This window comes from Erigeron canadensis, chromosome 8 (assembly GCF_010389155.1).
Source record: "Erigeron canadensis isolate Cc75 chromosome 8, C_canadensis_v1, whole genome shotgun sequence".
Taxonomy (NCBI): domain Eukaryota; kingdom Viridiplantae; phylum Streptophyta; class Magnoliopsida; order Asterales; family Asteraceae; genus Erigeron; species Erigeron canadensis.
The window spans coordinates 35,630,714-35,656,491 of NC_057768.1; the positions used below are offsets into that span (position 1 = coordinate 35,630,714).

The 25,778-nt window shown below is 32.8% G+C and overlaps 1 protein-coding gene, 1 non-coding gene and 1 pseudogene across 3 annotated transcripts; all 3 read right to left on the minus strand.

The window, feature by feature from the left end:
• Positions 1–1,898: 1,898 nt before the first annotated feature.
• On the minus strand, positions 1,899–7,404 carry LOC122579224 (diacylglycerol kinase 5-like). 2 transcript variants are annotated; one of them, XM_043751346.1, is made up of 14 exons: positions 7,191–7,404; positions 7,001–7,060; positions 5,959–6,163; positions 5,760–5,882; positions 5,544–5,672; positions 5,328–5,413; positions 4,961–5,087; positions 4,732–4,780; positions 4,209–4,291; positions 4,033–4,100; positions 3,354–3,428; positions 2,925–3,006; positions 2,705–2,821; positions 1,899–2,515 (listed from the first exon to the last, which is right to left on the minus strand). In XM_043751346.1, the coding sequence occupies exons 2-14, from the start codon at positions 7,030–7,032 to the stop codon at positions 2,189–2,191; spliced, it is 1,503 nt and encodes a 500-aa protein (XP_043607281.1). In that variant the 5' UTR covers positions 7,033–7,060; positions 7,191–7,404; the 3' UTR covers positions 1,899–2,188. The 2 variants fall into 2 exon arrangements, with proteins under 2 accessions (XP_043607281.1, XP_043607280.1); XM_043751345.1 differs by having other exon boundaries at positions 7,001–7,079.
• Positions 7,405–7,695: 291 nt separating this feature from the next.
• Positions 7,696–7,798, minus strand: LOC122580710. Its single transcript, XR_006320856.1, has one exon. It is a non-coding gene; the product is annotated as a U6 spliceosomal RNA (small nuclear RNA).
• Positions 7,799–12,492: 4,694 nt separating this feature from the next.
• LOC122610716 lies at positions 12,493–25,146 on the minus strand (annotated as a pseudogene).
• Positions 25,147–25,778: the final 632 nt, after the last annotated feature.

Genomic DNA, 25,778 nt, shown 5'->3' on the forward strand with positions numbered 1-25,778 from the left:
ATCTTGGGGTAATAATAAATAACGGATGGGATCGATCGATAATCTGTTTGCAATGTGTGTTGTTAATTAGGTTCAGGTTCGGCTGCGACTTTTACATAATGTTTATCATGTTGGTGTTATTTGTCCCCAGCAACCAGTTTAACTGGGTAGCGATTTGGCGATGAGTTTATATGATTTGATCGCTCTCGTGAAATACATCATCACGTCTGCATTATCTAAGGCAAATCGGTCCAAGAAGACAACGCAATCAGCGAGCAATTACGAGTACTAGCTATATTTAATTTGATGATTTGAATGTTATTCGACGACTCAATCATCAACAATATATTATTATTAATTGGTAGTATAAAGTATTTACTTTTAGGTTTTGATCGACAGATATATTATCTTTGGTTGAAGTAGTAATTATAGCGCTAGCTAGATCGATCATTTGTAGTTTAATTTCTATCAATTCCTTGATAAGTCATGAATGAATGATCAATATGTAATTAATGTTTTTGTTCAAATGACTTATTCAATCAAAAGGTTGCTTGATGTATTAGTTAGTTACAAATTTTATGAAATATAAAATGAGAAAGAGATAACGTAGGCTGATATTTAACACTTGATAACAAACACAATATTCCTGTCAAAAATATATACTACTGCTTGTTTTACAAGTTACAAATACCGTTGGTAGGTAGTAATCGATGATCGAGATGATGATTTCATAATTGACTATATACTACTGTATCTATTAATGATTGGTGAGGATAAGCAAAGGGTTTGATACCAACCGTTTTAATTTGAAATGGTGGACATTATGTCATTTGTGAGTGGTAGGATCGAATTGGGATCTCACCACTGCCTTCCCTAATCCCCTCTAGAAGTATTCGTAATGGAATCTGCATCGGCGGCATGGAAGGACGACGACGCCGAGGACCGAGGTGGTATGGGGACGATTAGGGAGTTGGGGTGGTTTCTCGTGTAGAAGACTAAAGTCGCCCAGTGATAGTGGGGAGCTAACATAGTGTGGACGTTCACTTCGGTTTTATTATTGTTTTGGTTGTCACTTTGTTGGCTAAGCATGCGGTATTCTTGTTTTCCAGATTGAGAATTCTCTTATTTCTCTACAGTTAGTTAAATAAAGATAAAATGATGGTATATTGTTACTGTCGCAATAAAGTGACGGAACCAGGATCGAACGTGACCCGTAGCACAAAAAACTTTCGTTAGCCTTGTATCGCAGCAAAGTAACGATAACGTTTAGACTGTTACAATTTTTAGCATTCTCTTAAGGGTTTTTGTCTTTTTTTTGGTGGGTTTCTAAGACTTTTTGGCACTTTTGAAGCATTCTTTTTTCATATTTATTAGCACAAATACATCTTTACATGTTATATTGATGGGAAAATCTTTTGAAAATTTAAAATAGTTACATTGACCGGTATCCCATATTTATTTGAGCCTTAGCACCAATAAAAAATACATCATTTTTCAGAAAAATTATATTACAAAAATTTAACGGACCCGTAGCCCGGGCTACCCATTGTCTAAGTGTGGTTCCGCCGGTAGTCGCATAAATGATGGTATATAGTTAAATAAAGGTAAAAGTGAGTTATATTAACAACTTGGTAGATAGGAGATAAATTTTATTCAATACATACTATCTCGATATGAGTCCGGACAAAGAACTCAATACACTTACAATATCATTTAAAATTTGTCAAGCTGGTACCTGCTCTTGCTGCTTAAGAAGAACAAGAACGACATCGTCGAGACGAACAATAACTGTTAAAATTCGCCAAACTATTAAAATTACCATGATATAACTTTTGTCGATTATAATAAATGAAGATGAAGAAAAATTAAATAAATCACAATCTTTGTGCTCGTAGAAGATAACAAACATACGCAAACTGTAAAACCTGACCGATTTAAGTCTAAATTGAAACAAAATGTTATTCACAGTGGATGTACAAGTAAAACGTAACTAAAAAAAAGACAAATCTAAATTCGGCATAGCTACCAGCAGCCGCGGTCATCTTTCATTAATTGCTAAATCAAGTTTCACTAACAATTTACATCACTAGTCAGGGTCCACCAATTCGATTCAAGGTCATATGATCCGTATAGCCGTATGTTAAACACCGGGCCCAAAGAATGAACAAATTTCATACCAAAAAGTTACGAGAAGAAGCAGGCTGCATTACTAACTCACTTGAGATATGTTGAAGTCTTCTGGTAATTGAAAACTATTTGCAGCACCAAATTTTTTTCTTTCTTCAAACATTTCTTCAACCTCTTCTTCATCACTATTATACTCCCCATCTTTTGGAGTGCGAGGGGTAATTGGATCAGTTACACTTTTGGATGGGTGGTTTCCAGCAGCTAACATGCTCACTTGACCAAAACGAGATATCTCGATAACAACAGTATCATCCTTTTTGGGCAGAGGTTGTTTCCATGGCTCCCCGTCCATCCTCATGAATGTATGGTCGGCTGCAGCCTTATGGAATTCAAAACGGATTCCTCTCGCCTGCAAAAAAAAAGGGAGATTATTTAACTGAAGCTATTTGAAGACTGTTTGGATGTACCTCTTGACATAATCACATTGTTTGGTTATGTTCTATATGCAAACTTACATATGTCAGTGACATATTCATCATTTCCTTTGATTTATACATAAAGTAATCACTACAGATATATATGCTCCGGTTATCCTTACCTGTGCAAGACGAGTCCCATGTCCACTTGGAGCGTATAAAACAGCACCATGCCAAGCATTTCGGAATCCAACAACCTCGAGAAATCCATCGTCAACGTAAGGTGGGGTCCATTCTTTCTGTTGAATATATGTAAATATGATCAATAAAAATCAATTAGTCACTGTTGAATCTGAAAGTTTAGACCTTAGATCGTAGAAAGATAAAAGCCAAAAGGCTAACCTGTCTTCGTTTGCTTGGTATGCCCCAAGGATTGAGTCCACCAGAAAAACTTGGCAAGTTGAGGCAAATGATTGACCTGATGCTGCATGAAAAATCGGATAGCAATTACACAATTGAGCCTATATGGGCATTTGATATTCATTATTACTAATCAATAATAATATTACTGTATTCTAGAGGGACATTGTAATTGTTTCTCTAATTTATATCTGGTGCATTCTCCAACAAGTTCAATACACAAAAATACATCACATTTACCAAATTCAACTATTATACACATTACTAAGTCAGAAAGACTGCAACTAATTGGAGCTACATGATGTGCCAAGAATATTGAGCAGTCAACAAAATGACCTATTATAACCATCTTACGAAATGAATCAAATCACTGAAGAGAAGGATTACATTGGGATAGTCATCAAAACTTACGTTGGAGGTATGGTGAGGTCTTCCCATTGACCAGGCTTTTTCATGATACTGACCTTTGCCAGTTGTGCTATGTTCCTGTCATAAGAGCACATAATGTCGTTCCATCAAAACTATATATTGGAAATGCAGATATTTCAAAGGTATATGAGAAAGTCAGTTAAGATAATTTTATTATTAATTACTGATATATTGCAGAACAATTAAGCAAGCAACTATAATCCGATTATCATAACTTCAACAGCAAAAGTACATTTTGATTAGCATTACTCATAATTACATACTTAAAAAAAAAATGACATCTAAAAATGTGTTCTCTGCAGAGACGATATGGTACAGATTAACCAGCCATATCCCTAACAGATTTAGTTCAATGTAACTATTAATCATGTGAGAGTCCTACATAAGATAGATATGGATTCATCACATGTGCCAAAAGAAGCAACATGAAAAGATGCTTTCGACTTTTAAGGCATAATCTAATCTGAAACTTCAAAAGGTAACATGTGTGGTTTAAAGTAATTCAAAAGAATTATATATTTCATTGTTTTAGTCGATAACAAATGAATCCAAAAACTTTAAATTTCATGATATGTATTTATAGATTTGTCAGTATTTGATCCTTTCTTACAAAAAAGCATTCCATATGTTTTAGGCAAATCCTTGAAATTCAAACTCTTACCATGAAGATGGATGAGAAAGTGAAGCCCAAAACCATCCTTGTGAGCATGTGAGTTTTGCATATTGACTCTGATTAGAAAGAAGTTGTACAGCAAGTATAATTAAATGACTCAACAGACTCAAGTATAGCAAAATAATTACGGAATTACCACCCATCAATAGATAGCAATGACTCACCTGGTTAGACACCTGGTTTTTGAATTTTTCAGGGTGTAGCTTTCTTTCTGTATGAAACCCGTATGACACTTGAGCATCCATTCCTGCAAAGAAAACAGAAGATACTTAGAAACTTCCAGCAATTCAATAATAAGATTTTTGGGCTAATATTTCAAGATAGCATTATCAATGGTTTCATAGTATACAACATCAATCATATTTAAACAAATATAACCGAAGCATATAGATATACAAGTGGAAGTATCATACTGCATCCGATGCCTCTTATGAGTACTAGAATTTAAGTTGTACCTACTTATTTAGCTTAAAGGAGTTCCTACCGCAGAATGTCACTAAAAACAGTAGCAATAAAAGCATTACAATTGCCCTACATAAAAGACATCTGCACTTTCAGCATATTATGACAATTTCTGTTCTTGTGAGCGACGCAATATTCAGGGATGATAAATCCACAGACGAACATTAATTCAACTAATATAGTAATATCAACTCTGTATAGCCAAAGGAGTTCCAAAATTCTTACCCATGCTAAAGTAGTTCCAAAAGCCTCCACGAAATGTGTGGTATCCTTGCTGCAAAAACAGAAAACGTTATGCTGGATACTTAAAATTCGTAAAGCAGACATGCCTAAAGATAACAAAAAAGCAGCAAAAAAAGAAGTTTTCAGACATATATCATTTTGCATGACGCACGTGAAATTATAGGAAACAAATTAAAGGGAAAATAAAAAGAAAGAAAAGAGAGCATGGTACCTTCTCCAATTCATCAGATTGGGAGACACGGTGTACTGCATGCAAAGAGTGTGGTAGTTCCAAAGGTGCTATGGGATCACAAGAACCGTCACCTTTTGGAACTTTCATTCGCATGATAACATGCCAGCTGAAGCACGATAAAAAAAAAGTCAGCAACTAAATTGAAGAAGATACAGCCGTGTGTTGACTTCAAATAGTGCTGTTAAAGATGTATTTAAAGCAACTAAATTGAAGAAAAATCTTATTTGAACAAAATTAATCTTACATGGAGCTTAAGTAATGCTTTCAGCTTCAACAGGTCAATTTATTTTAAGCTTAAATAGGTATTCCGTTCTATTCTTATGCAAAATTAAAAATGATAATTTACCTATCGACTTTCATCTCTTTTGCATCCCCTACTTGATTCAGAAACATCTTCACAGATTCAACGTCAGTACCAGGATTTTTCTTCCCCTGCATATCATCATAAAGAATGTTATGCTTCTCACTTATACAAAACTTTTACAACAACCTAACGATATGCCCACCAATCACCATATATTATTCTAAAAATGAGTAGGAAAAAACTAGAAAATCATCTTACCCAACCAAATGCAAACGGGAGATTGTTTCCAGTTCCTAGTGGCACTGTGGCTACCGGAGGTGGATGATCAAATTTCATATCAGATATCACTCCAAGAATCCAACCAGCAGTTCCATCCCCACCTGCAACCTAATAGACACAACATGTTGCATTAATGATCATGCTAGCAATAAATAATCAACTAGAACAGGTTAAATATTAAATTATAATGCTTACTATAATTCTCAATTTCTTCAGGATTTCAGAAGCCAAGTCATCACCATCATGCTTAAGCTTCTCCAGGTTGAGATATAGCTGGTTTAGCACTTTATCAGGAGCCTCTTCATTCAAATCATAAACCTAATATGCAAACCAAAATCAACTCAATAAAAGCATCTTTCTTGATATATCATCCAACTTCGCAAAAATAAAAAACCTGATTCTTGTTTAGAAGTGTTTGGTAGCTTTGTAAAAGCTCGCCACCCAGTTGGCCACCGCTTCTTGAATTGACGAACACTATCACAGGAGAAGCAGGAACATGCACATCCTTCTCAGCTTCTAGTCCACGTAACAGAATGTAATCGGGTATCCAAAAATCTTTCAAACTGAAAGCTTCGGTATCACAAGTCACGGCTGCGTTACTGCGAAAATATTTCATTATTGTAAGGTCCTGTTCTGCTTTTCATACCCTCCTCATATTCAAATATAACAAACCATTATATAAATAAATAAAAACTTGCCAACAAGGAAAGAATAACTCATAAAGATTCTGATTCATTCTAGTATTTCAACCAGATTAAAGACATCCCCAACTGGCCAAGTGGATGATGACACCACCAAAAAGTAACTTAGCCGCAAGAAAAAGTATAAGAATATATTCTTCCGTGATCAAAACTATTGCATAATTTTGTTTGCAGTCAACTAATTAAGGCGATTTTCAACCTGTGCCTAATTTGATTTTTAGATTTTTCACATTCGTTGTTCTAAATATGGTTGCAGTTTTAGGTCGTGTTAGTTAGCATCTTGCAACTTTTCTGTATTTATATAATAAAAATAAAATTGACTTTCAATATTCAAATATCATCTATATCTATATCCTATTATTTCGGTATATTGTTATTATGGAGTATTAATTTATTTATAACTATGAGTCTATGGCATACATAAAAGTTACCCCACCCTAAAATAAAGCACCAATTAAAATGCGCCATATCAACTCCGATTCCCCAACCAATTAGAATCTGACACATCATCATCTGTTAAACCACCGCCGGCGACCACCAGAGATTAACAAAAACCACCGGAAACCCCCCAAAAAACGCTAAAATCATCGACAAACGCAGAAAAACTAACTATAATATATAGATCATCATCATAAAAAACCTACAATTTCTCAACTAACTTATACATATCATCAGATCAAAGTTGGAAACCCTAGAAATTTGAATTTTACATAAATAACTAGAAGCTGCATTTACCTTTTAGATTCAACCTTCAAATCCTTCGCCATTTGTTTCAACACTGTGCCAATTAACCGCCTGTATTTCATCAAAATATCTATACAGCAAATGCATTTATACATTTATATATGTATTTATATGTATATATGAACAAAAAGAAAGGAATAATCAAATGTGATTAAAAAAAAAAACAGTTAAGAAATTATACCTGCATGCAAGTAGAAATAGAAATAGGAATTCCAATCGCGTACTCAAAAGATTATTATATTACGATTCAACTAACGGAAGCTTCTTCCTCTTCTTATTTATTCAATACTAATAATGCTGGATTGTTATTATCGGTTATTTATTTTTATATGAATGAATGAATGAATGAATATGAACATATGAATGAAAAATGGACGTGAATTTATATGTTGGAATTTAAGAGGAATCATGATTTTATTTTCTTTCTATATATAAAGAGAGATAAAATTTAGGGATTTTGTTAAGAGTTTATATTTTAATCCGAAATCAAATGAAGTCGTCTATTTTGATCATGCCGCGTGAATTGGGGACCTTTTCAAAATTAAAAACAAAAACTTCATTTACAACACGCGCTCTTTTATATCGTTTTCCTTTTTCTTCCAAACATATATATTTGGAAGGTTTATTTGTACTTTTATTGTTCCTTTCTTTTGATTCATACCATAACGTAACAATTAAGTATATTAATCTTTTTGGTCCATTTCTCGATTTATGTGTGTTATTCTTGCGTAGGAGTTATGCTAATCTTTTCTATATCGTTCCAATTTTACCGGATGTCCCCGAAAAGACAAGTATATTAATTGATATAGTGTTGGGTGAAAATTTACAATTCAAATCATTATTCATGACAAACATAACCCTTTTTGTGGATTCACTCATAAGTTTATTCAACTTTGAATTCTTGGATGTTGCCGTGTGATGTGGAGATAAAAAAAATCCCTTTAAATTCGTTTTGCGGTCAAAGAGATGAAAGAGATTAGTTTTCAATTAATATTTAATAAATCCACTACCACATAAGATTTCGCAGGGTAAATTCCCGTTATAATTTTTTTTATCATTATCTTTACACCTTTAAAAAATATAAAAATCCAATAAACAAAAACAAAAATACAAACAGGAGAATATTCCCAAGTTTATCATATTATAACATCCAATTTTAATTTCAAATTTATAACACCCTTTGATAAAAATAATTAAAAAAATAAGAATCTATAACAATGTAAGATATTATTCCACTTGTTTGGCCCCTTCCAAATATATTAATTTTTATAATAGTTTCATTATAGAGCTCAAATCAAAAAAAAAAAAAAAAAAAAAACCTACGCAATCAAATCATCTCAAATATGCAATTAACATAAAAACTATATCATAAAACACAAGATAATAAACCAACAAATATGAAGTCAGCCCAATGACCATAATCATCCATTCTTTTCTCATACTTTCAAACTACGGTCAAGAAAAGTCTCGCGAAACAAAAGTAGGCATCATAAATTGAAATAGCCCCTTCTAAAGACGTACATTGAAATGTCATTATCCGATCTTGAATTTATTATTTAATTCAAACACAAAAATATTCATATTTGTTTGTTCATACCTTACGAGTATACGACCCAAAAGGCCGAGTTTATTCAAAACAGTCGGTTGGAAAAAAAATGGTGGTTTCATTTGACTTCATTTAACAAATCAATCATTTTGTTAACCATAATTTATTTTTAATATATAATTAGAACAAATCACATCGATTTATAAATTATATAAATGAGATTTTGTCAAGTGTTGTCTTCAACAAACAAGCATTTCTAATATTGAATATGGATTGTTATAATAACAACTAGCGTATAAAAAAATTGTAAATTTTATATCATACTAGCTAAATAACCCGAGTTTAACCCGAACATTTTAATACAAATTTTGCTGGTCAATATTCAATAGTGCTTAATAAAAGAATAATTACAGATTTGTTTAATTTTTATATGTGAAATATACTTAATCAAATAATGCAATAATAAATGAACACAGTGCACTAAAGTAGTTTTGCATTGATATATTTCACATATATGAAAGAAACTGATAAAATATGGGAAACAAAAGTTATAAACATATTAATATATTTAAAGCTTTAAATATAACTTATCCAAATAACTTTTCATTTGCTCAACATCTTCAAATTCAATTGATAATAAAAAAAATTTTAAAAATTATTACAATATTGTTTAAGAAGAAAAATCACTATAAAAGCTAAAAATCTTATAAAATACACACGAATTCATAATTATATTTCTTTAGCTAAGCTAAAATTAAAAAATAATAATAATTAAGCTACAAATCAAAATAAATTATAACTTTGTATTAATAATAATAGGGGTTTGTTAATGACAGCCAGTATAAATTATTTGGCTGCATTAAAATTTGTACTTTGTCATTCGAAAATTCAGGGGGACGGGTTTTAATGTATAAAGTATAAGTTCTTATGCGTGTAATAACCTCCTAATGACAACTCTTAAGGCTGTTATTATCATTTTCTTAATAAGCATAATGATAATAGTTAATAACTACTCGTATAAGGGAAAATCTTGGCATCAAATTTGTAGAACGAAAATTTGGTTTCCAAATTAAATCAAATTCTACAAAAATCTAAAAAAAAGAAAAATCAAAATGATTTATGATGTCATAATTTTTTAAAACCCTTGTAAAAAATAATATTAACTTGACACATAAAATTTTGTTTAAAAAAACTTCTTGAAACAATCCGCTTTTATTTATATATACTAGTTAATCAATTCGGACAGCTAAAAATATGTTTTTATTATAAATACAAGATTAAAAGTATTTGTAACAGGTAGATTTTCATGTTAATATTATCGAATTTAATACATCTTTGAACATAACAATCATCTGAAAGATTCAAAACACCAATATACATATAAAAGTGATTTTCGAAAAAACGAAGAGTAGGCAATGTTAAGAAGCAATGTGCAATTAATAATAAGAGAACCATACGTGCGAAGTGCGATGATGCGAGTCAAAAATACGTAAGAGAAAATAATACATAAAAACTGAATGATAAAATTGGAAAGGAAAAAAAGAAAATTAAAAAAAATCTTAAATTAAAAATAAAAACTTTTTTATTAATATGACATCATCTTTTTTAAAAATAAGGTGTATATATAGAAAATTTATAGTTTGCCACGTCAACTTTTTTCTAAATATATCTTTTAAAGACAATCTTCTTTATAATAGAGACTAGCTAAGTAAATCGGGTTCAACCTGGACAATATAATTAAAATTTTAAAAGGGAAAAATGTAAAAGAATGTATGTAAATTTTGTAATCAATTTATTATAACTTGATATGAAGATAGTGAAATGATTAACACAATGATATGTAAAATAAGAGTACATGTTGCGTTATTAAAATATAAAAAAATATTCCATAATATTATATAGAAAAGAATAAAAAAAATTTTGTTTCAAATAAAATATTAGGAATTTTAAATAAGCATTAAGTGAGGTTTTTTTTGGTCAAATATGACATTATAAATGAAAAAAAAAAACTTTTAAAAAAATATATGATATTGACATATCATAATCTTTCAAAAAATACTTTTAAAAAACAATCTTTTTTTATTATATATAAAGAGACAAGATATTCTTGAATTTATAAAAAATACATAAGCTGAAGATACAATCCATTGTTGTTAGTAAGAACTATATCTAATGAATTTGAACTAAAATAATATATGCTAAAAATAATAAGGTCTATATAGTAGCAATTTAATGCAAAATTGAATCTGACAAGTCTATTTTTTTTAATGACTTTTTCAGATCTGTTTTGGAATTAGGTCTATATTGGAATCACAATTATTATTATTATTATTATTATTATTATTATTATTATTATTATTATTATTATTATTATTATTATTATTATTATTATTATTATTATTATATCTAATTTAATTAATTAATATAGTGCATGATGATATAGCATGTTCTTGAATTCTTTTATGAGTTGCATCTCATTGCATTTCTATAATTGATTTCACATGGTTAAACTTTTTCTATTATACGTTCATCACGAAATATCATTGAGATGGTACTTCTCATTATAGCTTAGTGGTTGAGCATCAGCTTTATATGCTGGAGGTTTCGAGTTCGAGACATGAGAATGACATTTAAAGGAATTTCATAATAAAGTGCTCCAGAAGCAGGTTTGAGTCCTGCAGAGGGGGCAAGGTTTTATCCCAATTAAATGTCGTGTCTTCGGGCGGTTTAGTTGGGAGTTTCTCCTCCTACTAGGTGTTGAGGGTCGGTCTCTCTAGCGCGGACCCGGTTAAGACAATGTAAGACAGATCCCCTGTTGCGAGCAAATAATCCACACCTTTCAAAAAAAAAAATTAAAAATAAATAAATAAAATCATTGAGCTTATCAAAATCTAATAAGCATATTGTCTTTTTTACCAAGAGTTTAATTACTAAGATAGAACTTGTCCTTTTTTACTTAATAAACTTAATACTCGTAGTTAAGAACTTAATAATTTAGAAAAAATTACCGTCAATTACATATATTCTTAATGCATTTAGCCACTTAACTAGATTTTAGACCCGTGTCCAACACTGGACACGAGGTTTACGATATTATTAATATTATATCTTTATACATTTAAGTCATAAAAGCTTTTAATTTTGAAGATATAGGGTTCTAAGTGTTATACTTTGCAAGTTGTAGTACAATAATCATATGTTCATCCCTGTCATTATTAACTGAGACATATTGATGAAATTGTTTGTCGTATTCATGAATGAAGTTCATATTGACTTTGATTTAGTATTCAAGTAACCATACGTTGTAAATCGTGTTTTGTTTTGTGATCGTCTCATGTTTTGTGATTCCTATTGTGTTTAGGATAAGGATGTTGTATATCGTCATCTATTATTACGTTTGTGATATGTATATGAGGTTCAAATTATGTTTTATATTAAATATTAAACTAAATATTAATATTTATATTTTATAAAAATCTAATCTAATTTTTGTTAATAAGTCATCATGTTTTAAAATAATTTTTTGGTGACAATATTTAATATTTTGGAATTTTTTTTAACTAATTAAATGATTGTAAATTTTAAAAAATCTTCTCAAGTTGATGGCTAAAAATAAATATAAATTAAGTGTTCAGGGCTAAAAAATGTAAATTATTGAAGGAACAAAAAATTATAAATTAATGAGACTTTTTCTATAAAATAATAAAAATATTAATATAATAATATATTTAGATAATGATTATTAGGTCTTTTAACTTAATCTAAATGATGACATAAACAAAAGTCAATGAAATTAAGTGATTTAATTGGTTAATAATTTATTAGTTTAACTGTGTTATAGTATATATTAAGATACTTAACGACAAACGGGCCCATAGTAACATAGAATTCATTTGATTCCAACAACATACCAGTAATACTTAAAAAAATATATCTATCATCGACCATCTACAAGTGTAATGGTCATTGCAGCAGTGGTTGAAGATGGCATATGTGTGCTTGACGACGTATCATCTCTAGGAGCATGCTCCGTGTAGAAGAATCCGGGCTGTTTTGGTTGTGGCAACTCACCATCGCTACAGAGCATTACCACCACTGAAGACATGTTTGGTCTATCTTCGGGGTTCCTTTGAACGCACAACAACGCTAGTTCGATTGATCTTATTAGCTCGTATAGATGGCACGAGTCACTTATACTTGGGTCAATTAGCTCCATTGACCTTCCTTCTTGATAAAGTATCCATGCCTAAAAGCAAGTATTCAAGAACAAACATTAAAAGATTTGATAAATCCATATATACTGTACTAAATATCAGGTAGAATTAAATAGGTTAAGAAGTTAAACAACAGTTGAATTGGGTAGGCCTGAAATAGATTTTTGGTATGTGATTGACTGATACTTACATGTCCAAGAAGGTTATGATGGTGGTTATGGTGAAAGAACCCTCTATTTTTCTTCCCACTCAGAATCTCCATCACCAAAACGCCAAAGCTAAATACATCTGATTTCACCGAGAATATACCATCCACTGCATATTCTGGGGACATGTAACCGCTGCACAATGAAAAAAATACGCAACTTTAACCCATCTTCTTCTAATAATAGAGTCAAAAACAAAACGGGTCGAAAGTGACTCAATAAGAACAAAACCTCAGGTGATTATATTGTTTTAGTAATAAATTTTGATGCATTAACTATCTGTCCAGTATTAGAAAAACATTGACAAAAAGTGTTTTGAATCAATTCAATGGGACTCATAGTCGCACTTATAATAACCCATTTTTGGCCCGTTACCCCAACCCACCCATTTTGCCATTGTTAACTGGAAAGTGATGAGTGTGGAGATGCATACTAGGTTCCAACCACTTTCATAGTATTTGCTTGAGTCTCGTTTCCTATAAAGCTTCTCGCCATGCCAAAATCAGATATTTTTGGATTCATGTCAAAATCCAGCAAAATATTACTGGCCTTGAGATCTCTATGAATAATTCTCAGTCTTGAGTCTTCATGAAGGTACTGCAGTCCACGGGCAACTCCATTGATAATGTTGAAACGCTCAGGCCAATCAAGTAATTTTCTGCGGCTTTCATCTGTCAATTTATTAATGTTTATAATGTATTCAGATTCAAAAACTTGATATAGACCAAGATTTATCTGGTATAGTGGTAATATATGCATGGACTAAGTAACAGACCAAATATGAAGTAATCTAGGCTTTTGTTTGGCATGTATTCATAGATTAACATCTTTTCATTCCCTTGAATGCAGCATCCGAGAAGCCTCACAAGATTTCTATGTTGAAGTTTAGATATACAAATAACTTCATTTTTGAACTCATCAAGTCCTTGATTGGATGTTTTGGAGAGCCGCTTCACAGCTACTTCTTTTCCGTCTTGAAGAACACCCTGAATCATATAGATTTTCTAGTTACGAACTTACGATGCCCTGATAATTTGAAAAACTAAATTTGTCCTAATTCACAATTACACTGCATTTTGGAGCAATTTTATCTCTTAGGTTGATCGCAGAAAAAGGTAATGTTACGTCCAAATCGTTTTAATCAAAGTTTTTGGGTATTATTGTAATTATATAAAAAAAACTGTACCCATAGATAACACATAAAATTTATGGAAAAACTTAAGTACAAAACGGTGTTTGCAAGGTCAAAAGACCCCAAGTCCTGAACCCATTTTGACATTGTCTCCAACATTCTTGACTCACCCATTTTGCCACCTCCGACCCATCTTTGTTGTTTTTGTAAGTACGGCACATAAAACAGAAATGGACATATAGGATCTCTTTTTAGGACTCGGGTTGTGTTTGTAGCGTAATTCCAGAAAACCGTAGTTTAGATAGTTGCATAATCAAATAACTAGTCGTACTATGTAAATTACTAACCTTGTAAACTGGCCCATATCCACCTTCTCCAAGCTTATTGTTAAACGAAAAGTTATGCGTAGCTTTAGCTATCTCAGATAAATTAAATAATGGCAGCTCGAGATCTTCCTTTTGGCTTTCGTTGGTGTAAAGTTGGTCAGTGTCGTTTCCCACCTGCTCCTCTACAATAACAAACAGTCAGGAGTTAACTTACTTTCTCAATGAAAATCTTTTTTCTCTTCTTTTGGCCTGTCTGATAAAATTTACAGGTGTCAATATGAGTGGCTTGGGCGGGTAATAGGTCAAAAAGATTGTGGTTGGCCTGAAGGCTGAAACACTATTTTTCGTACAGTTCTTTTGGTAAAATAACTAGTAAGTCAAATATGACAAGATATTTTCCTCTATAAATAACTTATGAGGGTTTTATGCATTAGAAATGTGCTTCGGTCGACTTTTGCCCTGCTTCCTTTTAAGCTATATTTTTTATACTAACATGGCCCGATACAGATATACATAGCTTAAATCGATCCATTCACAAATAAATGAACTAAGTTGCCAACTTTATCATCTGCATACAAACAAGTTGGAATTCCTTACCTTCTCCTTTCAATGTAGAACTCTTCTTCCGTTTTATCCATATGAATAATGTCAGGCCTAGGCTCAGCGACAACCCAACAACTGATGAAATGATCAACGGAATTAATTTCCGTTTCTTCTTACGTGAACCTGTAACTCCTTTTATCAAAGCAGATTAGTCAGTCCTAAGGTGATTCAACAGGTTAATAATTGTTTAAAAGAGCAGAAACATGGGTAAAAGGAAGATACAAAGTATCATCTACGCATAAAAGATAAGGAAAAGTTCCAAAATGGGTTAACTGCAAAAAAGACCAGCATACTATAGGTTTAACTCTGTGACCACTTATACAAAAATGACTAGTTATGTCTTATTACCCCACATGCCCATTTTACCACCTTTGGATTCTGATGATCAACCTTTCAAAAAGGAAAAAAAAAACATATAGAGAAACAGAAAAATGAAAACTTTAGTGCAAATCCTTACCTAATTCGGAAGAGGCTAGCCTGATATAGATTTCTGAGGTAAAAGAGGGAGCTTCTTGAATGTCAAGAAGATCACCCATCCAAAGCAAACAGCCGTTCCCACCGGTCTTCAAAATATTTGCATAAGCCATACATGAGCAATTTTTCAAGCATAACTTCTCACATTGCACAAGAGTCAAGTTCTTATAAAATGATGAATACTGTGGGTCAGGCAATTTAACATTACTACGCTTCACAAACCCATCGGTCTTGCAATCTAAAGGCTTCCTCCTCACACACCCTTTTGACCAATTTGCACCATTCCATTCATTTTGATACTTTGGTACAAATTTATTTAAACATCCACATTTCGGGAAACTATTAGTGGTGCAACTACCATAAGCACCACATACTAAATCACAACCATCAGGTGCAGGGATAGAAAAGTAAACGACCCAGTCGTTTACTTGGTCAGCCCACACCCAACGTTGCGCAACTCCAGAGTGATTCATTGTTAGTCTTGATATCATTGAAGAGTTAATCATTTTGTAAGTGTAGAACACCTCCTTGTCAGTAAAAACCATATCGAATTTATAAATAGCATTTTGTGGTAAGACGGAAATCCCACCAAAATCAATACCATTCCATGGTTCACTTCTGTATTGAAGAACTTGTCCTTTTTTAATGATTTGGTGTGGATATCCACGGAGATCACATCCGAATGTATAATCTCCTGGAGCTGGATCATTGTCATTCTTCCATGATGTGATAGAACTTTCACGCCCGGTCAATAAGTCTTTGCCCATCTTCATTCCGGGTAGCAGTGTATCACCAGGATAATCAAAACTTTGCCACAGAAAATTTGAGTGATCACTTTTGTCTCTCACGACGAGATTCCCTGAATCTAAAAGTTGCGCGATTGGATTATTTGTAGTTTTTGAAGTGTTAGAAGACCATACTACCATGTTCATATCATTCACAATGGTAAGTACCCCGGGATTCATTACCTTTAGTACCCCAGAATTTCCGGAAACTGGAGTTTCTCTATTTGTAACCCAAACCACAGTTTTTGCTGGTATATTTTTGTACCATATACCAATGTACCTATTTTTTGAATTCCCGGGGCTGAAGAAGCCCATTTCAAAGAGGCCACTTGCGGAAACTATTGTATTTCCGTCCTTTAATGGAATATCTGAAGTTATTGTGTCACTCACACTAGAAACAGTAGGGATGGAAAGAACAAGACAAATGATAATGCAAAAGAACCCTTTTTTATATGTTAGACCCATTTTACGAGCTAAAAATGGGTTTAAGCCTTTCCATATAGTGGTCCAAAACACATTGGGCAGTGGAAGCTGTATAACTATAAATAAGAAAACAGTCACGTATCACGCAAACAGGCACATATGACAGTTAAAAACATAATCACTTTGCTTTGAAGTAAACAGAAACTTTCATTCTTGTTTTACTCTAAGTCAATGTGGAAAATGAACTTTATACAAAGAGTTTGATTGGTCAAAAGCTATAGTTTTTGAAAAAGGACTAATGTAAACCAGCTTTGTAATCCTATATATAATGAGCTAGTTGTAGCTATTTTAAATACAGAAAACACAATGCTACTAAGTTACCCTTAAAGTTGGACACATAACCACTAAGCAAAAAATGTTACAGACTTCTTGCACCTGCCTAGACGACAAGACACCAAAGTTGATAGCACAAAACTAATCATATACAACTTCAAAAAAAAAAAAAAAAAACGGCTATTTCACTTGAGTATGCAAAATAAAATAACAATTGTGAAATAATTTGCTATGAGCATCAAGTTTTTCGTAGAAGAATAGAAGACAGATAGAAGAAAAAACGTTTTTAGTTGTAAGGCAATGTGAAACTTGTATGCATAAAGCACATATAATGAGAAGTTTCAATAAAGAAATGTTTATTTCTAGACTTCTGGAGAACTTGTGTTTCCTCATCCCCACATGAATTCCAAGCTGATGTAAGTTGATACACGTAACCGATAAAATATTAAGAGAAATCTTGATCAGGATAAAATATTAAGATATGTTGATTTTCGTGTCATGAATCAGATCCATATCAATTGATCATTGTGAATGCCAAAAACCTGGACCCAATTAAGTCAGCAATGAGTCAAAAGTAATTACAGTCGTCACAATGCACACTATTGAATAAAAGGAAAAGTGCATTTACATGCATAATGTATAAATTACAGTACATAAACTTGAACAATGTGTGTACGTGTTCTAAATGATACACAACCGATACTGAATACTAGACTTCATTTCAGATTTATGGCAGGCTGATCACTAGTCGGGCAAACCACATAAATCTTGTTAATTTTTTGTCTATTTTTCTGCAAGTTTTAATTACTTTCGTATTGCTCTTTTGTTCTGCATAAACTTGTGAGATCACCTGTCAATACCTTATACTTGGTAGCTGTTTGTATGCAGATTTCGCAACATATTCAACATAAAAACTGATTTATAACATATACAAGTATGAAATAATATATTATCAGGCAGATGCAATTAAGCTAAGGAAGGTTAACGAGTTGAATAATGTGTTTTCAATGTGTAAATCAATAAATATAACTAAAATGGACTAATATATATATATATATATATATATATGTATATAGTAAGTGAGTAGTACATCTTGCTTTAATTTGTTCGATCTTGATGTGAAAGTTTTAACACATTAAGCTAGCTAGGAATGTGATCAGCAATTAGAATAGCAACCCGCCGATCGAGAAAAGAAATGATGAAGAGAATCAGTCTAGCTTGATATGATGTTTCCATTCCTTTCCTCCATGAAATTGGGAATATCATTTATCATTTGTTGATCTGAAATTGGGATTCACGTATAATTAACCCTTCATTATTCGATATATATGATATGGTAATCGTTTAAATATTAATCTAGCTTGTTGCAAGTATGAAACAAATCACTGCGTCTTGGAGATTTAACGAATCTTGAGCTTCGGGATCTCACATGCATTTTTTATTATTTGTACAGTATCACATATTATATATATGCATGTGTATATGTACGTATAAAGGAAATACCCTCGAACATACAACTAAAGAACAGCTTTAAGAGCAATTGAAAGTTTAAGCAATGATCAAAAAGCTGTTGTATACATCCTATCCTTTTTGTATGTTCGATTTTCTATCTTCATGAGACCTTTTATCTCTTCTAAACAGAGCCGGTAAAAAGACATGTTGTATACAAGCTATCCTTATTTTTATAAACATGTCTAAAACTCAAGTTTGAATCATTAAAACCAGGAAGGTTAATTATATCAATACTGTAGCATTTTTTTTGCTAGTGTCTCTAGCACAGTAGCACAAGCTATACATAAAATGTCATGTGGAAAAGCAAAATGTACGAAAGTCTAGACACGATACATATAGTAACTCTCTAAGCATACATTTTATAAGCTTATTTCTTTCTTTTTAAAAAGTTTTCCATCGGTTAAAGTTACCCCGGATGACAAGTCTTTTATAACTTATTGCAACAGTCAAACTGGACTGTGTCCGATTCCAGCCATTTCTCTGGTCACCCTAAAATATGCCTCGGTTTATCTTTAACTCTAAGGCGCTACTTTGATGTCGGAGTCCATTATCTTAAATCAATTCTTGAGATAAATAGATAATATAGTTTATACTTGCTTCACAAATCGTCAGCGTACGGCGTACCCATATGAATTATATAATATGTCATTAGTCTCTATAAATATGACAAGTCATTGGCCTTTTGAGAATGTTATGGGTCAAATAAGAGACTTATGATATCAAGATATTTTGATGATCTCAAGATCCTAAGATAAATAATTAAATACGAATAAGTGTTTCTTGGGTGTTTAACATATGATTAACATACTCACATGGAATTCCAGCAATGTACTCTGAGTGTAAGATTTCTTAAACATTATTCTAAAGAAACTTAAAAAGAGGTATAGTAGTAAACTTAATTAGCTAAATTATGAAAAATTAGTTTGAGGGGAGTTTTATTGTCTGGTTCTCAACTTCATATATAGCAAAATGCCAAGAAAATCGATATATATATTGTACACAATACTTAAAAATATTGTTAAAGTACATTAAGTATTTACTTTAGAAGACTTCAAAAAATTTGATGTAACTAAAACAATACATTAGGTTTGATTTAGCGGTTATTTGAGGTGATTAAAAGCTCAATTTTTTAAAAAAATTCTGCAATTTAGTATAGTACTCCCTAATGAATGACTAATGGTCACCAGAACTTAACTAAAAACAATGAAGTTGAACGTGGCTTCAAATGACTTCAAACTCGATCAAGTTTGATTGAGAATCTTGGGTTTCATCAAATGTGCATATATCATGAGGACTAGGCATGTGTTCGGAACATCAAACGTTGGGTCTTGTCCATTGGAGACAAGATATAGGATGCTTCATTAATCGTTAAAACAAGCCAAGTAGCCAACAAATATTTTCAAAATAGAAAGAAAACTTGGTAAAAAGAAATTGTGTCTGCAATATTAGAACACAAAAACAACACATTGTGTGCCTTCTTACCAATCATTTCATTCTAACAGATATCATAAGTTATAAGATAATAAGACACAAAGTTTTCCTTGATAACTTGAACTAGATTATTTATCGACCATTTACAAGTGTAATGGTCATTTCAGTGGTTACAGATCGTGCATGAGTGCTAGATGACATATCGCCTCTAGGGACATGCTCGGTGTAAAAGAAACCGGGTTGTTTTGGTTGTGGCAATTCATCATCGCTACTCAACATCACCACCACTGAGGACATACTGGGTCTATCTTTGGGGTCTCTTTGAACGCACAACAAAGCCAGCTCGATTGATCTTAGCAATTCATATAGGTGGCATGAGTCGCTTAAACTGAGATCAATTAGCTCCATTGACCTGCCTTCTTGATGAAGTATCCAGGCCTAAAATTAGAAATAAAAAATTGTCAATACGGGCTTTTGTTTATTTCATCTTGAAAATTAAGAGAAATGAATTAATTGTTTTGGGTTTGAGATGTTTAGGCAACTTTCAGTTGGCGCATTTCCTTTTAAGCTAGTTTTCATTACCCGTTAATGTTATGACAGAACCTGGATTGGCCCATATCCATGAGATACTTACATGTCCAAGAAGGTTATGATGGTGGTCCTGGTGCAGGAACCCTCTATTTTTCTTCCCGCTCACAATCTCCAACACTAAAACACCGAAGCTAAATACATCTGATTTCACTGAGAAGAGACCATCCACCGCGTATTCAGGTGACATGTAACCACTGCAAAATCATAAGCATGATAACTGAAAAAAAAAAACATACAAATAGTACCTCCCCCACCCCAAAAGAAGAGTATGAAGATGCATTACCCCATGTTAACCTGTTACCCAAACCCACCCGTGTTTGCCATCTGTAACTGACTTGAAATTAACTGGAAAGAGATGAGTATGGAAATTCGTACTAAGTTCCAACCACTTTCATTGTATTTGCTTGAGTCTGGTTTCCTAAAAAGCATCTCGCTGTGCCAAAATCTGATACTTTTGGATTCATGTCAAAATCCAACAAAACATTGCTTGCTTTGAGATCTCTATGGATAATTCTTAGTCTAGAATCTTCATGAAGATACTGCAGCCCACGGGCAATTCCATTGATAATACTGAAACGGGCAGGCCAGTGTAGTAATTTTTTTCGACCTTCATCTGCCATAACAAATGAGACTTGTATGCATTTAAATTTCAAACGCACAACTTTACTTTATTAAAGAATAAAAATAAAACAAACCAAAAATGAAGTAGTCAAGGCTTTTATTAGGCATGTATTCATAGATTAACATCTTTTCATTTCCTTGAATGCAGCATCCAAGAAGCCTCACGAGATTTCTATGTTGAAGCTTAGATATGCATATAACTTCATTTTTAAATTCATCAAGGCCTTGGTTGGAAGTTTTTGAAAGCCTCTTTACAGCTACTTCTTTCCTGTCTTGGAGAACACCCTGGGTCATTTATATGTTCTCGTTATAATGCTTTCACAAAGGGTCAGTTATATGAGAAAACTCAAAATTACATCGATCCAGAATCACTGCATTATAAGGCATTTTGATCTGTTCAGGAATCAATGCAGTTGAGCAAAGCAAGAACCCACAATAGGTAACCAAAGTAGGATCAAGATTTCATTCATTACATAACTTCTAAAGATGGAAAAGCATAGGGTTAAGCAGAATTGGTAACGGGTCATATACTCATATCCGCCTGGGTCAAAACGCTTAACTTCTAGTACAGGTCGTAACGAGTCAGCCAAAATGAGCTTTCTAAAGGTTTAATTGTGTTTGTTTTACTTTATGTATATATAGTTGATGTAAAAATGTGATTGTGAATTTATATAGTATTTAGAATAAAATCACAAACATGTTCCGGAATCAAATGATTTAAGAGGCTGCAAGGATTTAAATGCACTATGAGCGACTTTTACCAATATTAGCTAGATTTTTGAATTTTGCCCATTTGACCCGTTAGAGATGACGATAATCCAGATTGGCCCATATTAAGGTAAAGGAGTAGAAACTGCAACCTCTAAACATGCTGTTTTTGAAACAGTTGTTCTTCTCAGATCACATAAACCAGATGCATAATCTATTTCTTCTAGCACCATACAAATGGGTTCCCAAAAACGAAAATGTAAATTGGCCTAAATAAAAATGCACCCAAGATCTGTTTGGTGTGCACTGTAAATGTAGCTAATATATTACTGGAAACTGTATTAGATCTTAATAAATAGCTATGCAAAAACTAACCTTGTAAACTGGTCCATAGCCTCCTTCTCCAAGCTTATCTTTAAGTGAAAAATTATGTGTAGCTTTAGCTATTTCGGCTAAACTAAACAATGGCAGCTCAAGATCTTCCTTTTGGTTTTCGTTGTTGTAAAGTAGGTCAGGGTCATCCACCTGTTCCTCTACAATCGTAAACAGTCAAAGGTTGGAAATACTTTCTTTAGCGACCCCTTTTTGTTCTTTTGGATCATGGGATAAATACATATGAATAAGTAGACAGGTTGGGTAATGGGTCAAACATCAAAATATACAACTTTTTTGTACATGTTGGTTCTGATTGACCCGCAACATGTAAGTCCTAAATATTTTGAACTTTCAACTAACAATTAGGGTGTCAATATGACAACACACAATGTACTATTTTAGTAACTAACTTATTTGAAAGGGAGTTGATATACCTATCACAACCTTTGATACATAAACTACAAATATCCACTGCTGACTTCGACTTGTACCGTCTGCTGTCACAGTTATACATTATGGATATGAATCAAAAGTTGTGGTAAGTTTATCACCTCCCTTTTAACAAAATTGTGCTAACAAAATTTTAAGCATTAAACATACACTTTTCTCGAACTTTGACACATTTGACCCATTCCTTTAATATCTAATCCTTTAGATATTACTTTGAGGTTTGACTCGTTAGAGAATTATATTACCAAATCAGTTCATTCATGAGTAAATGGGCCAGGACAGCAACCTACGAATAAGCTTGAATCACCTACCTTCTCCCTTTTGTGGGGAATTCTTCTTCAGTTTTCTCCAGAAAAAGAATACCAGGACCAGGCCCACGCTTACCGGCATCCCACCAACTAATACAGCGATGAGTATCTTCCGTTTCTTCTTTTGTGAATGAGAAACATCTTTTATCAGGTCAAAACGGTCAGGCGTAAGGTGATACTCAGAAAGATATAATCACAAAAATATAGTCATCTTTATTCAACTAACACCAAGACTTATCTACAATGGTAAGAAACAGATCTCAGAAAAGGGTTAATTTGCAGAAAGACAAGTGTACTTAATTTAGCCATTTCAGAAAGTTTATAATTCTCTAATTTTGTTCAACTTATGATTCTAGACACATTTTTTAGACTGAACTGCCACAACTGGAGCGAACACACACACACACACATATGTAGATACATATATATATTTGAGGTGACAATTTCAATCCATATACTTATGAACAGGTCTACTTGGGTTATGTTCAATCTCTAACGTATGATAAAATAAAACAACATTGCTAAAAGTGAAACGGGTCGAAAGTCATCCAAAGTGTGTTTTTACATTTTAGTGCATAAAATATTTGAAATGATAATATTCAAAAAATTATATAAAATATTAACTGAAAAGTGAAAACTACATTAAACCAATTAAAGAAAAATAGGATTTTGAACAAAAACTTTTCTAAGTCCGCCCAACCCAGGCTGTAGAACAAACTCACATGTTTTAACCTCAAATTTGACTCATTACCCAACCTGCCAGATCTTCCCATTTTGCCACCTTAAAAAGACATAAAACGAACAACTATAATAATATTCTTCCAACCTAATTCGGAGAAAGCTAGCCTGATATACATCTCGGATGTATAAGATGGGGCTTCTTGTATGTCAACCAAATCACCCGTCCAGTGCAAACATCCATTGCCACCTTTCTTCAATATATTTGCATATGCCATACATGAGCAATTGTTAGCACATAACTGTTCACATTGCACAAGAGTCAAGTTTTTATAAAACAACGAATCTTGCAAATCGGGCACTTTAACATTCTTGTACTTCACAAAGTTATCAGTTTTGCAATCTAATGGTTTCCTCCTCACACACCCTTTTGACCAATTTGCCCCGTACCACTCATTTTGATATTTTGGTACAAATTTATCTAAGCATCCACACTTTGGGAAGCTGTCAGAGGTACAACTCCCATAAGGACCACATACCAAATCACAACCATCGGGTGAAGGCTTAGAAAAATATAGCACCCAATCGCTGACTTGGTCCGACTACACCCAACGTTGCACAATCCCAGAGTGATTCATGGTCAGCCGAGCTATCATAGACGAGTTAAACAGATTGTAAGTGTAAAACACCTCTTTTTCATTAAAAACCATATCGAATTTATAAATAGCATTTTTTGGTGGAATGGAAATCCCACCAAAATCAATACCATTCCACGGCTCACTTCTGTATAATAGAACTTGTCCTTTTTTTAAAACTTGATGTGGATACCCATGCAGATCACATCCAAATATATAATCCCCTGGAGACGGGTCATTTTCATTCTTCCACGATGTGATATAGCTCTCGTGTCCGGTCACTAAGTCTTTGCCCATCTTCATTCCAGGAAGCGATGTATCACCAGGGTAATCAAAACTTTGCCAAAGTGGATTTAAACTTAAATTATCACTTTCATCTCTCACAACAAGATTCCCGGAATCTAAAAGTTGTGAAATTGGATTTCTTGCGGTTCTTGAAGTATTAGAAGACCATAACACCATGTTCATACCATTCACAATGGTAAGCACCCCGGGATTCATTACCTTCAACACTCCTGAAGTGTCAGAAACCGGGGTTTCTTTATTCGCAACCCAAACCACAGTTTTTACTGGTATATTTTTGTACCATATACCAATATACCTGTTTTTTGAATTTCCAGGGCTGAAGAAGCCCATTTCAAAGATTCCACTAGAGGAAACTATCATGTTGCCATCCTTTAACGGACTAACTGGACTTATTGTATCACTCCAACTAGACACAACTGGAATGGAAAGAAACAGATATATCATAACAAAAAGGAACCATTTTCCATCTCTTATTACCATTTTTAAGAACTACAAAGTACAGACACTGATGGAACAAATCAGATCAGACGTTTTGTGTTCCCGAACATTCTTTTTATAGGAAGCTGCATTTTCAATAAAAGAAACCAGTCACAAGTCATGGAAACAAGCACATGCCACCCTTTAAGACATAATCCCTTTGCAAATGGTTAATGACTAAACCAAACTTTAGATATAATTAAGATAAATCTATTCAATATTTAAGTATGCAAATGGTTAATGAGCAAGAAATGTTGAAAGTAAAGCAAAACAACTTTGTTGTACCTGCCTAGATGATGTGTGAGAGACACTGCAGTCGACTGTACAAAACAAGTATATGATTTTTGTTTACTATATTCATTGGCGGAACTAATCATATACAAATTCTAAAAAAGCAGCGGTTGTTTTATCTGAGTAAGCTTCATAGAAGAATAGTTGTGAAACAAGTTGAAAGGCTCTAATAGATAAGCATCAAGCTGATCGTAAATGATAGATACAGGAAAATATGTTTAGTTGTAGCCAGGGCAATGTGAAAGTAGAATGTAGAAAGTACATATAATGAGAGATCTTATGTTCCCTCATCTCCACAAAAATTGTAAATGTATGGTACGTTGATAAACGTAAATAACGAATAA

Excerpts from the sequence above, each read along its gene's own strand:
- LOC122579224 (XM_043751345.1), bottom strand. The coding sequence starts at position 7,071 with ATGAAATACAGGCGGTTAATTGGCACAGTGTTGAAACAAATGGCGAAG. Across the intron at positions 4,781-4,960 it reads AATCTGATGAATTGGAGAAG|CAAGGATACCACACATTTCG; the intron begins GTACCATGCTCT and ends CTGTTTTTGCAG. Across the intron at positions 2,516-2,704 it reads ATGGGACTCGTCTTGCACAG|GCGAGAGGAATCCGTTTTGA; the intron begins GTAAGGATAACC and ends TTTTTTTTGCAG.